Source organism: Impatiens glandulifera, chromosome 4 (assembly GCF_907164915.1).
Source record: "Impatiens glandulifera chromosome 4, dImpGla2.1, whole genome shotgun sequence".
Classification (NCBI taxonomy): Eukaryota; Viridiplantae; Streptophyta; class Magnoliopsida; order Ericales; family Balsaminaceae; genus Impatiens; species Impatiens glandulifera.
In genome coordinates, this window is record NC_061865.1 from 16110208 (window position 1) to 16134532 (window position 24325).

Genomic DNA, 24325 nt, shown 5'->3' on the forward strand with positions numbered 1-24325 from the left:
TTCGTAAAGCTCTAGGAACTATTGATGTAAATAATTTTAGGTCTATCAGTCTCATTTTGTCATTCTATAAGATTATCGCAAAATGTTTGGCCAACAAGTTGCGGAGGGTGCTAGAGACTGTCATATCTAGTAATCAGATGACGTTCATCAAAGGTCGTCAAATCTATGATGCCGTATTAATAGTCAATGAGTGCATTGACTCAGCTAATTCAAGAGGTAAAAAATGTGCTTGTGTTAAGTTAGACATCGAAAAAGCTTTTGATCGTGTCAATTGGGAGTTTTATTTAATGTAATGGACAAAATGGGAATGTTGGATTACATTTTACTTATCGACGGTTAAGTTTTCTGTCATTCTTGGAAGTTCTCAGGGATTTTTTAAGAGCTCTGGAGGGATCAGACAAGGTGATCCACTCTCTTCTATTTTGTTCGTCATTGTTATGAAAGCTCTTTAAAAAATATTGACTTTCGTAGAAAACTCGGGACTCATTCGTGGAGTGATTTGTGGGTCAAGAAGATATTCTTTTGTTATATTACATTTGTTTTTCGCTGATGACACGCTCTACATGGTCCAGACTACTTATATGAATTTTAAACACCTTCGAGATATTTTATGTTTATTCGGTGCATGTTCCGGTCTTCGAGTTAATCTTAATAAATAGAGTATTTTAACATTTTAATTAATAAATTAAATGATATAGTTGATGAAAAATAATGGAATGATATTTGATTATAGTTGAATTTTAGAAAAATAAAACCAAACAAGTTCTTAGAACTCGTTTGATGTGGGTTTTCTTATAGCTCGGGGGATTTTATCGGTATAAAGAAACTATCAAGTAACCAATATGAAACAATTCCTTAAATAAGAAATAATTAATTTATTTTTTAAATAACTTTATTCAATTTTAGTTATTGAAAACTGATTTGGTGAGGTTAACATGGATATTTGGAAGAGTTTATCTGAGCTTAAATTAGATGAAAAAAATCATCCAAAATCTAGAGATATTTAATATAGTTTAGTAGTTTCTAAAAGATGTGATCTGCTCCAATTTTTGTGTGTTTCCTCTCATATGGAGGGGGGGCAAATCAATTATTTTAAAAAAATTAAATAAATATTTTTTTACTGTTTTATCCCTCCTTTGTAAAAGAAAAAAAACAATTTTGAAGATGAATCGGATGGTTTATTAGGGGGGAATTAAATATCTGAATAAGATGATTTTTGAGGATAGGTGATCCGGATTAAATTGTTACTTTGAGAAATTTAGGAATCGGTCTAACCATGTCTTTTCAAGGATGTCACTTGTTTTCTTCTTTTGATTTTGTTGTTTCCTTTTTACATTTTTGTTAATTATTGTTGTCTTGTATCCTTAAATATAACATAAAAAAACATCACAAATCATATCATATATAATTTATTTATTTATTGAAGTATTTATTGAAGATTAGTATGTATATATGAGTTATGTCTCGCGACATCACTGTCTGGACATGTACACTAAAATTGAAGGAAATATAAAATGTTATCCCGGGTTCGGGAAATCTTTTTTTAAACTCACGACTACTAAATTAGTCTCGCAAAATCAAGTGAATTTTTTCCGGCATGTGCATTTTTGAAGAAGTTCTTGGTATAATCTCCGTATAAAACCTTCTTATAACGTGCAACTCCATCTTTTTCCACAATTTCTTCTAGTGGTTCGATATTCTCAGTTGCCAATGGCATCACAAAAACCGGCACCGATACTCTACATTCTTTGTTTGTCGTCCTTACCCTATGCTCCGCACTCTTGTATCTTCCATTACTCAATATCTACACATACAAAGACCATGATCAATGATAAACCTTCCATTACACCCTTGTAAAAATATATGAAAAACATGACCAATATCATACCTCTAAAACGTCGCCAACATTGATGACTAGAGCTCCATCGACAGGTGGAACTTCCACCCATCGCTTCTCATTGTGGTTACCTTCTCCTAAATTCACATACAAACCACCAATGCCATCTTGCAAAAGCACGGTTAACGTGCCCATATCCGAATGACGCCCCACTCCCACCGTCAACTCCGGATTTGGGCACGCCGGATAAAAATTCATGTTCACCATCCTATTTCCCATTAACCAATCTACTCTTTTCGCAACCCCGAGTTGTCCCATTAACACTTCAATTATTTTCCTCACCATTTCAGTCGATCCCTTCAAATACTCCAAAGCCACCTCCCTAAAAAACAATTACCCTCGATTAACTACCATTTAAAATAAATAAATAAATAAACAATTCAACTAACTTGCACTCGTTAGGCCAATGTTGAAGAGCCTCGTGATCATTTGTATAAGTCATGCTTAGATAATCCTTCCACTCCAAAGCCCTCTCATTTTTCGGGGCGAAGCTAGTCCCATATTTCACAAGCGGGCTTGAACTCGCCCCGTTTAAATAAACCGCCTTTTTTTCGGGCTTTTGATTAAAGAACCCATGGGCAGTCTCTTTTGCCAATTCCAACACCTATATATATATAACAAATTAATTAACCGTTAAAGGCTAAAACAGTTAAAACGGTTAAATTAGATTATAGTAGCCGTTACAAATAACAACACCTTCAAGGGAATGCCATGGTTCACGACCTGGAAGAACCCGACTGTCTCCGCCGCTTCTACGATGGCTCTAGCTATGGCGTCGTGGTCTGGTCCATTTAGGCCCGATAAGTCAATCGGGCCTGGAAGAGAATTGGCTACGTTTACTTTGTTAAGGGAAATGCGCTCGCAAACCGGCTGTATGTATCGGTCAGGAACAGAGGATATGCCGGAATCAACTAGGCCTTTGACACCGTTTCCACTTTGGACGACGAATTCGAATAGGGAGGTTCCGTTGGCTGCATCGAAACTGGGAGCCATTTTGCAGGTTTTTGTAGAAATGGAGAATCTTGAAATTGAGTAATGCTTGGAAGTTAGAATGTGATATAATGAATTGGGTTTGGCTTACTTAAATACAAGTATGGAATTACTATATATGATGGGTTTCTTCTAGATAAAGGGGAAACAGGATGGGTATAGATGCATTATTGTTTTCCCATTCCGGTTGGCTTTGTTAAGACTTAGACCCTCCATAGAAGAAAGTCAATTTATTAAAATTTTGCCCTAACTTCGGTTCACCATTGACCTTTACTCGGTCATGTCTTAAATTCCATTACAAAAAATATATATTATATTTTTGAAAAGTTAACAAAATTGAGAATTAGTAACAAATTTTTAAAAAAAGACTCAAAATTGTACACCAAGAAGATCTCCTAACTCGAAAAATGAGAAGTCGACGTGAAACTTCATTTGCGTGCACTAGTCGAGCTTATCGACCATCTAGTTAATGTCTCTATATATGTAGTTTATTCATCTCTCACTCGTGTATGATTTAATTACACTTCTTTGTTTCTTGTTCATATTCAAACAAAATATATTGTCTTCGAGGATGATCTCTTATTAGATTAACAAGTCGAAAGTTGTGTTCAGGCACAACGGGCCTCAACTAAGACCATTTAGGCTATCGCAATTGAAAAAATAAATAAATTTGAATAAACAAAGTTTAAACCTAAACCCGACCTCACCTTTAATCAATTAAATTAAGTAATTTGGGTTAATTATAATACAAAATTATTATATTTAATCATCTTCTAAAATATACCTAATAAATAGGAAATAAGAACATTTTTTTTTTTCGCGAATCAAACTTCAGAATAGACCATGTTATGCATATTCACATTAATTATACTTTATTTTCACTTCTTAAGCTAAAGTTTATATTAAAATGAAAACTAACTCTACATATTTTATACCATCATTGATTAAGAGAGGAGGGATGAAAATTGAAAATGATTTATAACTAAGTGTTGGGTTCAAATTTAGTTAAAAAAATATTACTTATCAAACTTTTAATTATTTCAATCATTAAAAAATAAAAATAGCACAATATATATATATATATATATATATATATATATATATATTAAAAGAAGCAAATATCATAAATACAATATTGATTTAAAACTTCTTCCAAAGAGAAATAAATGTGACTTAATGCACCATACTTTCAAAGAAACTTATTTAAATAATTCCTATTTTACCCTTGCTGATCTCTTGAGATAAATGGACAATAAGTTATTAGAAATGGTCAAATTACTACTTAGTTATTAGTTAGGGAATGAAATTCACTAAATTCAAGTTTTATAATTCTTATTTAAGATATTTAAAAATTACGATTTTAAATAAAAACACCTCAATGTTAAGTTAAATTCGTGCTAATTTATTAAATTAAAAAAAAATTACAAGCAACTAATTTAATAGAAAAACATTAAATAATTAAAATTATTTTATACCCAAATTATAAATTGGCCTAATTACAATTTTAGGTATTTAATTGTAAAAGAAAGTTGAAAAAAAAGTAGAGTCCTGACTTAAAGACCTTATGAGTCAAGTGGGGCCATGAGGTGATTTATTCTAAGTGGGCTAAGTCCACCCAAATGTATTTTTATTATATCATTATTATTTATATATTTTATTTAAAAATATTGCTATATATAAATATCTAATACTAAAAAAACATCAATAAAAAAAATTCTTCATTTTCTTAAAGTTAATCTTATTTTTTTTAAGTCTATTAATTACTGTAATTTCTGAATAAATAAAGTAAAGTGGATAATTAACTGTATTTAAAAATTGATTAGGGTCAAATTCAAATATCACCATAGGAACACCTTAGTAGAATTTATGACTTATCACAACCCAATTGGCCGTTTTATTTTTAATCTTTGGTCATTCTCCTCACTCAAAAGTCTCACCGACCCACCATACATGTTAGTGTTTTTATTATTATTATTATTATTGTCAACAAAAGTAAGTTCCGTAAATTATAATCAAACATATATATTGTTTTAATTTAAGAAGATGATAGTTGTAACTTGTAATAATGTTATTTACCTCGAATTTAAAATGTTTTCATTAAAAATTGAATTCATGACGATCTATGATTTGAATTTGAATGAACTTGCAAAACGATATGAATGAAAAAAAATAAAGAGAAAATTATCGCATGGTAAGGTCGGTCGGGTAGAAAAACTTCAACAAATTTATAGTACGTCGCTTTTGACCGCTCGACCACTCATTCTTCCCAGGTTATGGCCCACTTTATCGCTTCTGGCTAAGCATTTTTCGGCCGAGGAAAGGAAACTATTAGTCGCTTACGGCGAAACTATGGCAAGAGAATGAAGGAGCCATTCTCCGAAGTGACCATCTTAATTTTATTCCTTCTCGTATCCCCTCGTAGTCCCTTATTTTACTAATATATGAATGTAAATTTTGATTTATTGTTTAAGAATTAGATAAATAAATAATGAATTAAATTAAAAATAATCAAAAAAAATTATGGGTCATATCATATTCCAACCGTATAATTTTGTATTTTTTACTTATTCTAGTCAAGCACTAACGAAAATTCACCCACGGACAAGACTATTTTAATTTGAATTAATAAAAAAAATCAAACATCTATTCTAAAAAATAGTTAATAAATATTTTTTATTGTCAAGTATCAAATCTATATGTTAATTCCAAAAAAATTATTAAAAAAAAACATTTAAAAATTTATCTTATGAATCCCAAAAAAATAAAAATATATATTGAATAACTAATTCTTATGTATATTTGTTTCAAAGACTTTATTTAGTCATACCGTATAATAGAATGGACAAACAAAATTCATCAGGATTCTAGAATGTACATTGAATTTTTATTTGTTTCTTAAATAGTTAAATGTACTAATTAGTCTATATTATGATTCTTAATTGTTGAGAAAAAATAAGAGAAAAAGGAAAAGTCATAATCAAACAAGGAAAATTCAGCAAGACTTGGTCATTGTATTTTCATTTATTCATCTGAGATGTGAAAAAACGACAGTTAGTTTTGACCGTTGATGATCAAAGGTAGTTATGGTAGCAGGATAAGATTGGTGGAGTCGGCAACAGCCGATAATAAAGCTTTTTAAAAACGGTCAGATCTGCTCGTTCACATGTGCTGTAAAAACTGACTAATCATTTTTAGTATGAAATATTTAATATGTTGGACTATTTATATATGGTAACGTGTCATATTTGTTTTAAATTTAATGGTCATATTTATTTTATATTTAAAATTTTAAGTTTATCATTTTGTCTTTTCATCGCTCAGATTTGAGTTGGTGTCCTTTCGGAAATTTTTTTAGAATTAGAAGATATCAAGTTTTCCTTTTTAATACTTAAATTTGAGTTTGTGTTATATTTGTTTGATCCATACCTTATTTAGTTGGATCGAATTTTTTGTCCCGAATTTTATAATCCGAATAATATTCTTAGTTTTTGATGGGATTGTTTGCGGCTCATATTCGCCAATTGTCTTGGTGTTGTCTCGAGTATGTGTATATCTCTTTTAATATATAGTAAATGAGATAAAATTAAGTGTTTATCTTTTATTGAACAAAAGTGTTTGAAACTAATTTTTCATTTGGAAGCTCTTTTAAATGTATTATTCATTGATTTGTATGAATTTCTTATTATTTTGACCATATACATAGATAATCAATTATCACATAACAAAATCTTTTTCGGCGTTGATTACCAACTCACCAACTCACAAACAATGACAAATTTCACTACTGTTCATAATTTTGGTAGAGATTTTTCCGACACGGTATATTTGGTTTGTTCAATTTATTCTGTTTATTCACTCGTCGTTATAGAACTCAAACAAGTTTGTATTTGGAATCACTCTCAAGAAATTTTAAAATTGTTGAATTTCTCTATTATAATTTTAATTTTTACAAATTTATCATATTATTTAATATCTAGATTCTCTTGAATTGTTTTGATTTTTTTAATGTTATTTTATATGTTTGTAATACTATTATTGTGTAATATTATTACTGTGTATATAAATTTTTATTTGAATTAATGAGAATTAACTCTTTATAAAAAAATAAATTATTTTAAAATTTACTCATACAACAATATCCAACTATATAGGTATCTGTAGTATATGAAAATTGATAAAATTATAAGTTAATAATGAATAGGTAACCATCATCCCATTCATATTTATATATTACCGAAGATTAATACACATAATATGTATATAATATATATTCTTGTATAAATCTTTAAATAACAACTTTTTAAAAATGATTTATATTGCTTTTTTTTTTCTTTCATATATGTCCATTCATGATACTCAAACCTTATTTTATTTAAATAACCCGGTTATTTAAATGATTGTTGTCGATTTTGAGGTTAGTGTATTTTTGGTAAAAATATATAATGATAAAATTAAATTAATAATTTAAAATAAAGTTTATTTTAATATTTTGGGTAATGAATTAATTAATGTGATGAGAGTGATGAAGAGGAATATGATATTTTTGGGTTATAAAGGTATTTAAAATAAAGCCTTAATAACAAATAATATTTATGATAAATTGTTTTTAGGAAGAATATAAAACATTTTTTCAATCAATTCTCATGGTCTAGTTTTATTGCTTGAGAGTCTCAAGTTGAGACAATTATTCAATAAATAATTCTAATTTTTAAAAAAAAAATTTAAGGCCGGTTGGTTGGATTGTTGTTATTAAAATAATCTAGAGTGAGAAAAAAATTAATAATTGGTGATAATTTTGAAGATGTGAAGATATTTTTTTGATAAAAATATTTAAAAATATTGATAAATATTAATTGATTTGATGAACTATAATAGATAATGGGAGTGGAATGTTGTTTAATTTTTTTTTAGTTATTATAAAAACCCAACCAAACAAGTCTTACTATTTCATCTACCTTTTAAATTTATTTAATACATTCTTATAAAATCAACATTTTTTCTTCATCTACCTTCTCAAATTCGCCTATATAATTAATGAAGTTGGAAAGTTGAGTAAAATTATTTAATGCCCTCTATATAAAACATTTTTTTTGGTCTAGATATAATTATTGTACATGAAATTTGGTTAATAATTTTTTTCTTTAATATAAATGTAAAACAAAATTTAATTAAATATATATTTAACAATTTTAATCATCAAGTGCTTATTTATTTGAAATAATTTAGTAGATGATATCTAATTATATAATCTCTCCTCTTTTATCTTCTTACCTTATAATATAAATGCTTATTTTCTTTAAACAAATTAAAATAATCTAGGGCGTATCTAATTTTATTTGTTTTTATGTGTAACGGATCTCTATTGACACATCTTAATTAATTGATGAGAAAGACAACATATTTAATTTTTATTTATATAAAAAAGCATATCATATAGCAAAAAAAGAAACAAGGAAAATTCCGTAGAGACTCGGTCATTGGAATTTTTCTTCCTTATACGAAAAACTGACAATTATTGTGGACTATTGGTGAAACCTCATTGCTTTGAGGTCAAATTTGGCCTAGCAAATTCAAGAGACTTCTTTCCTTTGTGCGCCTTGCCGAAAAAGTTTTTCATGTAATCTCCGAAGAGCACGTCTTTGTAACGTGCTACTCCATCGCGCTCCACAAGTTGGGCCAATGGCCCAATCAACTCGTTCACGAGTGGAGCAGTGAAAACCGGGACAGATACTCTTGATTCTGTACTCGCAGTTCTCACTCTGTGTTCTGCGCTCTTATATCTCCCGTTACTTAGTATCTGAAAAACAAATAGTTATGAATGAATTGATAAATTCATATTTTTTTTTAATACACAAGATTATTAACGCAATTTTTATATTTACCTGTAAACAATCTCCAATATTGATGACTAACGCACCATCTATTGGAGGAATTGCTATCCACTCATCTTCATTTGTATTTCCTTCTAGCTTGACGTACAAACCTCCTATGCCATCTTGTAGGAGAACCGTGATGGTTCCCATGTCTGAGTGGCGCCCAACCCCGACAGTTAGTTCGGGGTTGGGACAAGCCGGGTAGTAGTTCATGTTTACCATCTTAAGACCAATTAGCCCATCTAGTTTGGGGCCGTCAAGTTCCACTCCAAGCCCCTCTATCAACACTTCAACTAGCTTCTTCACCATTTCCGTCGAAGTCTTTAAAAACTCTAATGATATTTCCCTGCGAAAAATGTAATTTATGAGTTAATTTTTTGTAGTTTTCATAATCAACCTTTGTAAAAAAAAAAAAAATATGAAGATCAACATACTTGCACTCGTTGGGCCATTGTTGAAGTGCTTCTTGATCGTTGGTATACGACATGCTAATGTAATCTTTCCACTCAAGAGCTCTCTCTTTCTCGGGGACAAAGCTAGTCCCATACTTCACCAACGGGCTTGGGCTAACCTCTTTGAGATAAATCGCCTTCTTCTCAACCTCTTGGTTGAAGAACCCATGAGCCGTATCCTTGAGGGAATCGAGAACCCTCAAAGGAACACCATGGTTCACCACTTGAAAGAACCCTAGTGTCTCCGACGCACGAACTATGGCCTCCACCACACTTTCACGGTTCGGCCCATCTAGCCCCGACAAATCAATGGGCTCGAGGTTTGGACCTAAGGCTGGCAGCTTGTGATCAAGTGGGATCCTCTCTTTCGGGGGCTGGACATATTGCTCGGGGACAGTCGATATGCCCGAATCAACTAGACCCTTAACACCCTTTCCGTCTTTTACTACAAACTCGAACAAGGAATTGTTGATGTTATGAAAGCTAGGAGCCATTGTATTTATATAGTTTTTTAGACTTTGAGAGTGGAGAGTGATAGTAGGATATTTAGTTTGGGATGTTCTAAGCTCTCATTATGTGGTTCTCTTAAATAGACGGTTGGAAATGAAGTAAGTAGTTGATTCTAAATGTTAATTGTGCATTTGAATTTCATTTACATTTATGTGGAGTGGAATTATTTTACTATTGCATGCTTCATCTATTAGGAAAGACTTTTCACCATTGTTAGGTTAGACTATTATATGCTTATATTATACTTTATTGTATTGAATATGAATATAAGATGTAATAAATAATTTGTAAATAAAAGCAATAAATTTAAAGGTTGATGAGTCATGGGTGATGAAAATGAAAGATGTAATTCATAATTAAGGACTTTGAAAAAAATAATTTCAATTCTTTCACAAGTTAAACAAATTAAGAGATGACCGACTCAACTTGCTTAACGGGTTATGGAATGCGTAATCGCATGTGGAATTCAAACTTAGATTTCTATTGAGCTTATACGAATTATATAATGACCTACTGACTACATATATATGTTTAGTGCGAAATTATTAAACATTTAAACTATTTATATATATATATTGAATATATATTAATTAACTAACACAAATAATTTCATTAATATTAATATGTTGGCATTATTGGTGACATTTTAGTTATGATTAAATATATATTATATAAATAATTAACAGCATAACACATTTATGCTCTATTATTAACTAACATATTTTAAAACATTTCTTTTGTTCTATTTTAACTATTTTAGAATATATATATTATACTCACCCGTATTTTGATATCATTTTTAAATGTTTTTATGGCTTAGTGGTAAAATATTTCTTAAATAATAATATATATTTTTTATTTTTGTTAATCTTTATACTATTATATCAAAACTAACGTTTAGCCCGTGTATTTGCACGAATAATAATAAAAAAAATCGTGAAAAAAATTACGGATAACATTTTTAATTTTATTTTTAACCGTTTTAAATTTATGGGTGAGTCAACCCACAATCCGACCAAAATATTCATTTATTCAACATTATTAAATATATATATATATATATTAATTAGTTAAAAAGTTGAATTTATATTAATGTTAAAACGTCCCGTGTTCATCAAATTTGGTGTTGAATTTAAAATATAAAGTCTTAGTAGCCTAGTTAGTTAAAGAGTTGTATTTGTTTTGTTATGTTGCAAGTTCGAAACATATCTCTAACATTTTTAATTTTATTTTTAACCGTTTTAAGTTTATGGGCGGGTCAACCCAAAATCCAACCCAATTATCCAAATTAACCACAGCTCTCGACCCGGCAATCCGAACACTTTAAAAATTAAGCATCATTATATATATAAATATAAATAAGTATATATATATATATTTTAATCTTTATACTATTAAATTAATTAATCGACCAAATCAATCAAACCGAATCGATGCTTAACAGTCAATCGACATATGAATATTTTAAAAACCAACCAAACCGAATCGGTGTTTAACCGCCAACCGACGGATAAATGTTTTGAAAAAACAATACCAACCATTGGGATAATACTTTTGGTGAATAGACCGGCAAACCAAACTGACTAACGCACATTTAGAGTAAAATAGGACGATAAACTTCTCTCATCGAATACTTGAAATTATAATTATTTCTAAAATCTTGATTAAAACTTGAAATATTCTCCCTAATACAGTGGAGGGATAAGTAAAGAAAATAAATAAATAATGAAAAATGTCTTTCTATATGTCACATGTTTCATATATTGCCACATTCGATCATATGGTGGTAAATGCCATGTTTTTGTTTTTTTTTTTGTTTATGCATAAACTATGCTACTAAAGGACCATTTTTTTGTTAGCTTATATACAAAAATTGATCTTCAAAACACCGGGTTTAAGAACCACTTACATATTTGGGTGAAAATAAACGAGTCTCTTTTGAACATGCCCAAAAATTAATGAATCTCATCCCTATCTATCGGTGCCTCCGGAATAAAAGTATATCACTCTTGTTGATTCCTTAATTTTTTGAAATGTGGCAAACTGTTAATGTTGGTGTGCACTATTGTTTATCGACCATATATAGTTCTTTGACTATCATTTGAGCTCTTTTTCATTGTTCGAAATTGAATGTGACAAGTGTGACCAACCACGGGCTACTTGTGACAATTTAAATTTGGTACGATTCTCAAATGAGAACAAATGACGCATTAGGATAAATATTCGAACTAGTTGGTGCTGCTTTTACTTGGGCATTCATTTCTTTGGGAGAGAACCAAAGCATTATCCAAGAGGATGGATAAGTGCGAAAACGTCGTGCTCTAGGCCCCAGCGTCTCAAAGTGAACATGTGTGCTGACTTTCGATTGTGCGATGTGTATCTTTATCATTTTTTTTTTTTTAATTTCAATCATTTGATTTTCTTAACCATTGGCTAAAGATGTTCTTTTGTTGTGACATCCTACAATGGATGTTAGTGTCTTGTTATTGTGATGAAATGTATTGAGATGGAATGTCCTTTTAAGCTTGATGATCTTTCTTCGAGATCAAATGACTAACAAAATCTTTTAAATTTAAATAAATAAATAAATAAATAAATATATATATATATATATATATATATATATATATTAGATTGTGACTGTGATCTCATCCATTAAGGATGCATATATTCTTTTAAAACAAAATGCATCTTCCTTTATAAACCTTAGCCAACCACTAAATTCTTAAATACAAACGTCTTTATCCCTCAAATATATGTTTTATATCCAAGTCATGGAAGAACAAACCAAAAAAAAAAATTATAAATTAAGTCACGAAATGAGTTGTCATGAGTTCTCAAATGCATCTAAAATATATCAAAACAAACCTATAGACCACTAAAATCTTTAGCAGGATTTAATTAGCCACTTCAAGTTTCAAATATTAGAATTTATGAATCACAATTATAATAAATAAGTGTGTAAATATCATTTTTAAGTCAAAATAATGTGATCTAATATAAATTAAGTTTACGCAATTATAAGGATATTTATCTAAATATAAAATTGATGATATATTTACGTGAAATTTATAATTTTATGAAAGGGCAAAATTAAAAATATTAAAACCAAAATAACTAACACGTATTTTGTTTTCTAACGGTATGGTCCCCATTTGAGTTATGGTCAATTTCCTCTTTGCAGGGTATGATCCCCATTTGAGTTACGGTCAATTTCCTCCTTGGGTCTCCAAAGATTTAGAAAGATACACTAATATGACGTACTAATCAATTGGATCGTTCAATTTCATTTATAAAAGAATAGGAGATTAAAGAATCTTTCCATTATGAGGAAAAAGAAGATGTGTGAAGTTTTAATTTTTCACAAATAAATTATGATTTAATTCAGATAAATATAATAATTGGTATTAGAGTGTCATAATTTAATTATGTGAGAATATATATCATTCGGTGGATATATATATATATATATATATATATATATATATATATATATATATATATATATATATATATATATATATATATATATATTTATATTTATATTGATTTGTGACAATTTCATAATTTTGATTTAAAATATAAAGATTTATGATATTAGGGGTGATTGTTGTGGGGGTGTCATGCTAATTTTTTTTATTTAAAAAAAATTTATAATGAAAAACATATATTTTAGGATAGTCTTGAATTCTCGTTAAACAACCATTATTAAAGATATTATTAAAAATTTCTAGATTTATGGATATTTAATTTTTCTCATTAATATATATATATATATATATATATATATATATATATATATATTTATATATATTATAAATTTAAGAGAAAATCAATGAGTATATGTTTAATTTTAGATATACATAAATTAAGAAACTATTTTATTTTTTTATATTTTATATGAAGATTAAAAGAACTAACAAGATTCTTGAGCGATTTACACGAATAAAAATATAAACAAAATAAATTTAATAAAAAAATTATAATAATTTGTATTCAATGTTTAAAATTCTTAATAAATCACGAATAATATATATTACAAGAAAAAATAGAAACTCTCAATCCATTCATTTCGGTAAAACAACACATCTTTTCACATATCTCATCACATATTTTTTCCCAATGAACCTTTAATCTCGTGACCTTACTTAAGCATCTTTATATATAGAATAGTTAATTAAAAAGTTGAACTTATATTATTAAGAATATCTCGCGTTTATCAAATTTGGTATTGAACTTAAAATATAAAGTCTTATTAGCCTAGTTAGTTAAATGATTCTTGTTTTGTTAGGTTGCAAATTTTGAATGTTAGTATTGTGTAATTCATGTGATTATATTATTTGACTGAGTTACATAAATATTTATGATGGTAAACATGTAATAATTATAAAGTCTTATTTATGTGAATAAATAATCTATATATATATATATCCAAAGATATATTTAATTATTTGACATGTTTTATTATTAATGTTTCATCGTTACAACAAAATACTATTAATAGTTAATATTATTATCCAAAGACTTGATATTAATGTTGTGTTAAGTATTTTGAGATGGATAAATCGTAATTTGAATTTATTTGTTATTTAAGATTATAAACATGAGCATGTTATTAATGTAATGTATTACTTGTTTTTATTTTTTATAATTTTGTTGTTGCTAGTGTATCTGTTAATGCTAATTCAGTTTTGATCTTTAATGGAAGCAATTTTAAGGATTGAAAAGAGAACATTCTTATTATTCTTGGATTCATGGATATCGACTTTCGTTTAGAAATGATGAGCCCACTTCTATTACGGATAATAATAACTCTCATGATAAGAGAATCTATGAGAAGTGTGAACGTTCTAATTGTTTGAGTCTTATGATCATAAAGCGTGGTATACCCGAGGCTTTAAGGGATGCAGAATCAGATGAGATCACCAATGCCAAAGATTTCCTTGCAAAAATCAAAAAGTACTTTGAAAAAGTGATAAAACACAAACTAACACTCTTTTAAATAGACTAATTTCATCACGATTTAAAGGCAAAGAAAGCATAAGAGAGTACATTATAAAAATGTCTCATGTTGCTTATAAGTTGAAAGCATTCAAACTCGTGATGTCTAAAAATTTACTTGTACACTTGGTGCTTATATCTTTTCATGTTCAACTCAGTAAATTTTAGGTCAGTTCTAACTATTAATGGGAGAAATAGTCTCTTATTGAGCTCATTTCATTTTATGTATAAGACAAATAAAAATTGAAGCAAAACAAGACTAAAATTGCTCATTTGACAAACATCTCTAAAGAAAGGGGTATAAAGATAGAAAATGAGGCTGATAAAGACAAATTTTTAGCACAAAAGAAAACAACTCAAGCTCAACCTAATTTAAAATTGATAAATGTTGTTTCTTTTATAAGAAGGATGGACATCAAAAGAAAGAATGTCATAAGTACATTATTTGGCGTGCTAAGAAATGTATATTTCTTAGTTAGTCAGTTCTGAAGAATTTAGCTTCAATAGTGAGAAACACTTGGTGGTTAGACTATGGTGCTACTACTAACATAAGTGTTTCATTTCACAGTTGTCTAAATTACCGAAAACCAATTGATGTTGAAAGACACATTTATGTGAGAGATGAGAATTGGTAGAAGTGGAAGCAATATGACATTTTAGATTGTTATTAAGTACTTGTTACTATTTGGATTTAATAGATACTTTTGTTGTACTGTCATTTATATGTAATTTAATTTATGTTGTTTGTATGGACAAATTGGGATATCATTGTTCATTTGAAAACATAAATTTAACTTTACCTATTAATTCTAAAATTGTCGGAACTGGTTCACTTATAGTTTATGATAATCTTTATTTGCTTGAAACTATTTATTCTTATAATGAAACTTTGAATGTGGAATCGCATGGTACTAAGCGTAAAATGAATATGAAAATTCAAGTTCCTTATGGCACAAATGATTAAGACACATCTCTAGAAATAAAGTTGAAAGGCTTATTTCTGAAGAAATTTTAGTTTAAATTGAATTTTCAAATTTTAATGTATGTATTGAATGCATTAAAGGCCGGGAAACAAATTAAAAGAAAGAAATATATGCAATAAGGGAAATTGACGTCTTAGAGTTGACAATTTCCTACATCTTCTTGGAATGATCAATAATAATTTGTATCATTTATAGATGACTACTCAAAATATGCATACATATTTCTAATTCATGAAAAGTCACAAGTATTGGACGTGTTCAAAACATTTGAAATTGAAGTTGAAAACCAAATCAATAAAAGGATAAAGAATGTCAAATTTGACAGTGGCGATGAATATTACGTTAGATATGAAGATTCAGGTGAATAACGTCCATGACCTTTTGTCAGATAACTAGAGGATTGTGGGATTGTTCCACAAACCACAATACACCATGTCTAGTTCACCTAGAATGAATGGTGTGGTTGAAATGCAAAATCGCACTCTTAAGGACATGATAAGGAGTATGATTAGTTGTTTGACTTCAGCAGAATCCCTACGGGGAGAGGCACTAAAGACTTCAACCTATATTTTAAATAGAGTACCAACTAAAGTAAAGTACTAAAACACTTTATGAGCTTTGGACTAGTCGTAAACCTAGTTTAAAGTATTTTCATGTTTGAGGATGTTCTATTGAGGCAAGCCTTATCGGCCGAATGAAAAAAAATTGATCCCAAAAAAGTCAGCAGTTATCTATAGAAAATAATGTTGTGTTTTCTTGATTTTCCTATTTTTTATGATCCCAAGTCAAAAACAATTTTTGAGACGGGAACTACAATATTTTTTGAGGATATTAAGTTTGATAGAAAAAATGACTTTAACTTTGAAGATAATTTAGATTCAACAATTCCTAGTGAAGAAGACTTGATTCATATCACAAATGCTTTTGACATTGATATGGATTTTATTCCTATTGATGATCAAGTTCAAAATTAAGAGCAACAAGACATTGTTGAATAAACTCAACAATCTCAAGATTAAGTGCTTTTAAGATGATCTACTAGAGAAAGGAGAAGTACTATATCAAATGATTATATCGTTTTTCTTTAAGAAAATGAGGATAGTGGTGATATAATGAAAGATGACCCTATGAGCTTTCAACATGCTATGAAGGATACTAATTCTGAAAAGTAGATTTGTGCAATGAACGAAGAATATAAATCTATTAAGACAATAAAGTTTGGGAACTTGTTCCATTACTAGAAGAAAGAAACATAATGATTGTAAATGGATTTTTTAAGCCAAACAGGATTCAAAGGGTAATGTTGACAAATATAAAGCTCGTCTTTTAGCAAAACGTTATTCTTAGAAGGAAGTGATTGACTCTAAAGAGACATTTTTCCAGTTTCATCGAAGATATCTTTTAGGGCAATCATGTCATTCAATGCAAAGTTTGATATGGAACTTCACCAAATGGATGTCAAGATAACATTTCTCAATGGAGACATTGAAGAAACAATCTATATGGTCCAACTAGAAAACTTTGTATCGGGAGACTCAAAGAATTTAGTATGTAAATTGAGAAAATTCATGTATGGGCTCAAAGAAGTTTCTCTCCAATGATATCACAAATTTCATCAAATTATTATCATATTTGGTTTCGAGGTAAATGTCGTTGATGAAGGTGTGTATAAGAAATTTATTGGGAGTAAACATATTTTTTTTGGTTTTGTATGTTGATGACATACTACTTGACTCAAATGATTTAAACATATTGTATGAAACTAAAAAATTTCTATCAATACTTTTGAAATGAAAGATCTTAGCGAAGCTTCTTTTATATTATAAATTGAAATACATCGAAATCGTTCTCGAGTTATCCTTGGGTTATCTCGTAGAAACTATATTGATACAATGCTTAAAATATATGGAATTTTGATAGTAAATCTTTATATACCCATGTCGACAAAGGAGACAAATTTAGTCTCAATCAATTCCTAAAAGAAAATTGAGAAAATTGAATAAATGAAATAAATTATCTATGTTTAGGTTATTGAAAGTTTGATGTATGCTCAAGTATGTACGCGTACTGCTAACACGTTATATTGTTGGAGTTTTAGACAAATATCTTAGTAATGTAGGAGTATATTATTGGAACGCAGTCAAAAGGGTTATGATATATTTAAAAAAACCCAGAGATTACATGCTCATATATCAGAGGTCAACAGGATGCCAAGATAGTAGATTGACTTCAGGTTATGTTTATCTGTTAGCTAGAGGAGCTATATCCTGAAAGAGTATTAAACAAACACTTGTAGCTTCTCTACCGTGCCAACTGAATTAATAGCCTGTTATGAGGCATCAAATCAAGGTTTATGGCTAATTTTTTTGTCACAGGGCTGCGTATTATGGAAGGATTGAAAGACCACTAAAATTGTACTGTGGCAACACATTAGCAATATTGTATTCCAATAACACAATAGTACAACAAAGTCAAAATTTATTGACATTAAATTTCTTGTTATTAAAGAAAGAGTACAAAATTGACAATTAAGCGTATAATATATATGAACAAACTCCTTGTTAGCAAATCCTCTTACAAAAGGCTTGATACCCAATGCCTTTCATGAGCACACTACTCACATGGGTATTTTATTTTAGTATTTGAGAATCTTTAGTTTAAGTGGAGTTTATAATACATTAGTTTTCTATGACTTTAAAGTATTTGTATATACACTTATGTTTATCAGTTATGATAATGTTTAAAGATATTATGTACAAGAATGTTAAAAGAGTGATCTCACTTAAGTAGGACTAATTAAAAATTGACATGAACAGATCACCGTGCATTAAATTTCCATTCCTCACATCCATGATATGAGTTTCATTTAATTGTATTGATTTATGTGATCATTGTTTGGTGTGGTTGTGATTAATATAACGACGAACTCTTTGCTAATATAATGATATAATTAATTGATAGATTATTTATACAATATATGATTGAGATAACACAAAATTTCATTATGGTTGACACATTTATTTTTGTACATACGTGACTTAGTGAGAGATTATTGGAATTTATGAGTCATTATTATAATAAATAATTGTACAAATGTCATATTTTATATATGCCAAAATAATGTGATCTACTGTGAAAAATTATTAATGTATTTGTCGTTAATATAAAATAAGGATACCTAAATGAAATTTCTAATTTTAAGTGTTAAATTAGAAATATTCAAACCAAATAAATAACATGTTAGATTATTTTGTAACTGTATGGTTCCCATTTGAGGTACAATTAATTTCTTCTTTACGTCCCATCAACAGAGAGATAAACTAATTTGACGTACTCATTAATTAAAAGATTCATTCTAATCTAAAATTAAAGAATTCTTCAATTATAAGGAAATAGAAGACGAGTATTTTCGCTAATCGCAATTTTAATTTCTCACAAATAAATAGATTTAATTGAAATAAATCCAGACAGGAGGTAGGACTTTGGGCGTTGCCTGAAAGCTCTCCCTTGACATCGTCAAAACCTTTGACCCTTCCACATCAACTCAAATAATTCCACTATTTTTATAAATGTCATTATACATTTTGAATTTTCATCATAAAACATCTTATCTCTTACAAACAAGAATAATAATAGTTAAACAAAATTAATAATTAAATTATTATTTAAAAAACACTTAATATAATATAATATAATATAAATAATATAATATAATATAATATAATATAATATAAAATTTAAATAATTCATTATATTTTATGTTTTAAATATTTATTTAAATTTATAATCCTATTCTATAACTAAAAATTATTTATATTATCTTTTAAAAATATTATTAAATTAAATATTGAATAAGAATATTGAAACAAAAAAGTTTATAAAAAGAATTAAAAAATTGATAAACAAAACAAAAAATACTTTTGAACAGTTAATATTTAAAGTTAGTAAGAGATTTATTTGACTTATTTAAGACTATAATAAATAAAATTAGACACGGAATATTTGGTATATTTGAGGAACAATAAGGAAATGATAATAAATAAAAATATAAATGAAATATCATAAATATATTTTCTATGGAAAGAAATTAGATCAAATCAATTTAAATAAAAATTTGATTTTTTTTATTCAATTTGTTGCTATACATGTTTGTAAATGTGTTAGGATGATTTCTAAGTAACTATAACAACGTTTTGATCACGTTTGATCAAACTATATATTTTAAATTTAAACTTAAAAATTAGATTTTTTAAATCTTGTGTTCTTGAGTTTAATCTGTTTTTTTGATTAAATTAGTTGTTATACATGATTATTAATGTGTTAGGATGATTTCCAAACAACTATAACATCGTTTTGATCATGTTTGATCAAATTGTGTTTTTTGAATATTTTTGGATTTTGATTCAATCTTTAAAAATTGTTTAAAATGCTTGAACGATGTTATTGTTTTGGTTGTGTTCAACTATATTCATCATTTCAAAGTTAATGAAACAAAAATCAAGCATTGAAATGACATAATTTGAAAAATCACAAAATTTGACCTAGAAATGGTATTTTGAAATTGATCTTTGTAAAGATCCAATAATCACAATTTATGCTAGAGATTTTGTTCTTCATCATCACATGAACTAACTGTAGCTTACAGATCATGATTCCATGATCTAGATCAAAAGTTATAAACTTCTGAAATTTTGACCAAAATAAAAACACACGGTCCTAAGGCTTTAGTATAGGACCGGTAATCCTCGATCTTGTTCTTCAGTAGGGATCAATAAAACGAACCCATGTCAAAACTTGGGATCGAGAAAACTTAGCCTTCGACCAAGGACCATGACCGGTGTTCTTCAGCTCCGACCGAGGATCACGACCAATGTTCTTGATGAAGGACCAAGCCCCAAGACCAATGGTTTTAACTTAGGACTGTGGACTCCGACCGAAGTTTCTAACCTTAGGACTGAGCACTCGCTTTAGCCTAGGATCAATGTTTCTAACCCTAGGACCGAACACTCCCCTTAGCCTAGGACCGGTTTTTCAAACCTAGGACCGAGGAACCAACCCGAGTTTTTCATCTTAGGACCGAGCCCTAACTTAACTTGGGACCGGTGTTTCTAACCCTAGGACTGAGTCCTAACTTGATCTAGGACCCGTAAACCTATCCCTAACCCTAGACCTAGGACCGAGCCCTAACTTGACATAAGATCGATAAACATAACCCTAGCCATAGACCTAGGACTGAGCGTTCTCTTGACCCAAGACCTAGATCCCTAACCTAAGACCTATGACCCTAAGTAGCCCGAGTCTGGGACCGAGCTTCCCGACCAAGCCCAAATCGATCTAAACGGACCCAAGCCCTATGATTCTGATCATAAGGCATGTTTGGTTCCATTTTTCAAAACCCAAAACTATATTTTATAATTTTGGGAACTCCGCTCCATTTTTAAATGGTTTCCCGAGGTCAGAAAAGAAAATATCTCTGTGATGTCTCCCAAATACAAGTTTTTTCATATAAGATCTCGTTTGAATATATTTTTAAATTTTAATACATTCCTCTAAAATTTTCAGGTTTTGTTAACTTGATATCAGCGCAACAGGTACACACACTTTTTAAATAGTTTTGTACAATTATTTACGCAATCTAAACATATCCTTGTTTAGGACCCTAAGACTATTAAAATTGAATAAAATGTTATAAATAAATCTTTAAAATAGCCGAAATCTTTTGAAAAATACAACCGTCATTTGGCGGGCGCGGAGGACTTAGCGCGAAATCTCTTTTCCGAGCGTAACCAAAATCTGAACCCCTTATAGAAACTCTGGTATAAAAACCCGTTTATACAAGGATATTTTATTGATTTTTCTAAAATCAATTGCCGACTCTATTATTCAAATATGTGTTCTGTTAAACTAATCATGTTTAATTAATTTAAAATTGAGTTTCAAATCAAATTATCATTTGATTGCAACAAGTCCCCATATTACAAAAGTTTGAATTCAAAATTAATTTTTTTACATTATTAATTTTACAGCGGCCGGTCATATCAAAATCTTTTAAAAATTAAATGTTTTATTTTGAAAGAAGCCCAGAACGCAAACCAATGTTGAAATCATCAAACCTCAAGAAAAGACTCCGAGCCCCTCCTCATATTGCCACATGTCCACAAGACACGTGCTAGGCTATGTAGTTTCCAAGGGGACCTAATTCGAGAGGAGTTAGTAAAGTTGAGAGGGGGACGATGAGGTTAATCTTACCTAACTAAACCTTAACCATCTTACCTTTCTCCGCCCTGGTGCCTTACAAGTGTAAAGTGACCATCTTTTTCATAATACGTAGGCAAGAGTGACCCCGCCGCTTCCTTCTAAATATATATAATGAATATGACACCTTTACATCTGGGAGAACCGAAAATCCTCCATCTATTTCCATAGTACTTAGATGATGCAGCCCTACGTTGGTATCACCAAAAAAGGTAGCGTACCTTCTAACTATCGATAAACTCGCATCAACCTTTATAGAATGGTTCAACATGCATCTCAGCATAGAACGACCTGAGAAGAAGCTCAATAACATGAAACAAGGTCAGAACGAGAAGATTTTGTTTTTATCGAAAGATGGAAGGCTGTTACTGAAAAAATTGATTCTTTACCCAACGAACAAAGACAAATTGATATGATTTTGGATAATGTTAATGGCCAATATTCTGTTGGATTTTTCATCAAAACCTTCCAAAACATGAAGAAACTTCTTAAGACAGGTAATAACCTTGACAAAGCCTTTGTAAAGGAAAGGAAGGAGGGTAAAACTATGAAGGCATATGTTGCTCCTACGCGACTTCAGAAAAAGGATAAAGCCGAAGTTCATTAGGTCACGGTTACTTGGCAAACTTCGGACTCCCTTAAGCTAAGTCCAAGAAAATTTTATCGGTTAAAACAAATGCCCCGATGGAATCCAAACCATCAATACCAAAGGTCCCGAGACCTCCCAGAATTTTTGATGATTTGGGTATGACCCTTAGTCAAGATCTTGCCCTCCTCCAACAAAGGATTCTAATAAAGTCCTTAACTCCAAAAGAAGGTAAGGATTTTCTCGAAAAATTTGAAAATGCATGGTGTGTGTACCATCAGATGAAAGATCACTCTATTGATAACTGTAGAGCCCTTAAGCACCAATGTTTAAACCCGATTGATAAAAAAATCATCCCTAAACCCGAGATCGTGAAGAATCCGTTACCCGATCACCAAGTGAATATAATCTTCGTGTGTGTACTTATTATCAATATTGAATTTAATATGGTTAATCCATGGCCTAAAAAGGAGGATCGAACAATTCCACCTCCACCAGTAGTATCTCGAAATTGGTGGATCCCTAATAAGTCTAACACAAATTCTCCAAGAAATGTGTGACATGAATTCTTTGCAACCCGAAGAGGATCTGACTTCCAACCTAATTTTATGAAAACTGCCCCTACCAATACGGCTAATCTTCCTAGACCATCTAATGGCCTAAGAAAGGAAAATGAGCCCAGAGCTCAAAACTCGGGCGATAGTCTTCTTACTCAACTAAAGGAGACGAATGCCAATATTTTGGGAAATCCTAATGTATTCTATAGAACACAAGAAGGCCTTGCTAAATGAGCTAAGTAAGGATAGTATACCAGCTAACACAACCCCTATAGAGTTTGTTGGAATTATTTCAGCAACTTCGCAAACCAACATGATAGGATTCGAGAATAAAGATTTACCTACTCTTGACGAAACTCATGTTAAGACACTCTACATTTATGTGAAAATAACCGATAAGATTATTCCAATGACTCTAATCGACAATGGTTCATTACTAAACATATGTCCATAGAGGAATCTTCAAGAAATCAGGATCTCCACTAATGAAATCATTCCATCAAACCTATGTGTCCGAGGTTTTGACAATTCTCGTCGAGAAATTATGGGTAGCTTCCGAACATGATTTACGTAGCTGATATACCATTTGAGGTAGAATTCTGCGTAATAAATAAGCAACCATCATACAACTTTATCCTGGGAAGACATTGGTTGCATCAGGTTAAGCCTCTATTCTCCACCCTGCATCAGAAAATACGATTTATGCCTAACGGTAAACTCATCACTATAGAAGGTGAGAAGTATGTCACGACCATTATTGATTCAACTCATTCCAACAAACCTGGGGTTGAGTTAAGTGAATTTGATATGTGTCCTATATTTAGGCAAAACGAGGATTCATTTCACATTCCCAACTTTACATCATATAATATCATGTCCATGCGTTCTCATGCAGAAAATAGAATATTTCTCATGAATGGATTTAGGACCAAACACTACTGGCATACCTTCTTTTCCTTGGTCCTATTATAACTCGGATAATTTCGGTATTATATATACTCCAACAGGTGGTGAAGGTTCTATAAAAGGTAAAATATTTGAGCAATGTATACTTATTCCTCCAACCCTTAATGGACAGTTTGTACGAGAAGGGGAAACCACATTGTGTTATAATTTCCTCGAACCGTTTTTCAATAAAGTTTTGTAAACACACTCTCCAGGTTTTGAAATCTTTTTAGATTGTTCTTATATTCTCAATTCATCTGTTAATATGATTAGGAA

General features: G+C 29.8%; 2 protein-coding genes across 2 annotated transcripts; both read right to left on the reverse strand.

The window, feature by feature from the left end:
• Nucleotides 1–1558: 1558 nt before the first annotated feature.
• LOC124934813 (scopoletin 8-hydroxylase-like) lies at nucleotides 1559–2924 on the reverse strand. The gene is made up of 4 exons (XM_047475314.1): nucleotides 2594–2924; nucleotides 2287–2501; nucleotides 1889–2219; nucleotides 1559–1804 (listed from the first exon to the last, which is right to left on the reverse strand). Exons 1-4 carry the CDS (start codon nucleotides 2888–2890, stop codon nucleotides 1559–1561), a joined length of 1089 nt encoding a protein of 362 aa, XP_047331270.1. The 5' UTR covers nucleotides 2891–2924.
• Nucleotides 2925–8302: 5378 nt separating this feature from the next.
• Nucleotides 8303–9747, reverse strand: LOC124936100 (scopoletin 8-hydroxylase-like). Its single transcript, XM_047476559.1, has 3 exons — nucleotides 9195–9747; nucleotides 8770–9106; nucleotides 8303–8684 (listed from the first exon to the last, which is right to left on the reverse strand). The coding sequence occupies exons 1-3, from the start codon at nucleotides 9704–9706 to the stop codon at nucleotides 8424–8426; spliced, it is 1110 nt and encodes a 369-aa protein (XP_047332515.1). The 5' UTR covers nucleotides 9707–9747; the 3' UTR covers nucleotides 8303–8423.
• Between the last annotated feature and the right edge of the window lie 14578 nt (nucleotides 9748–24325).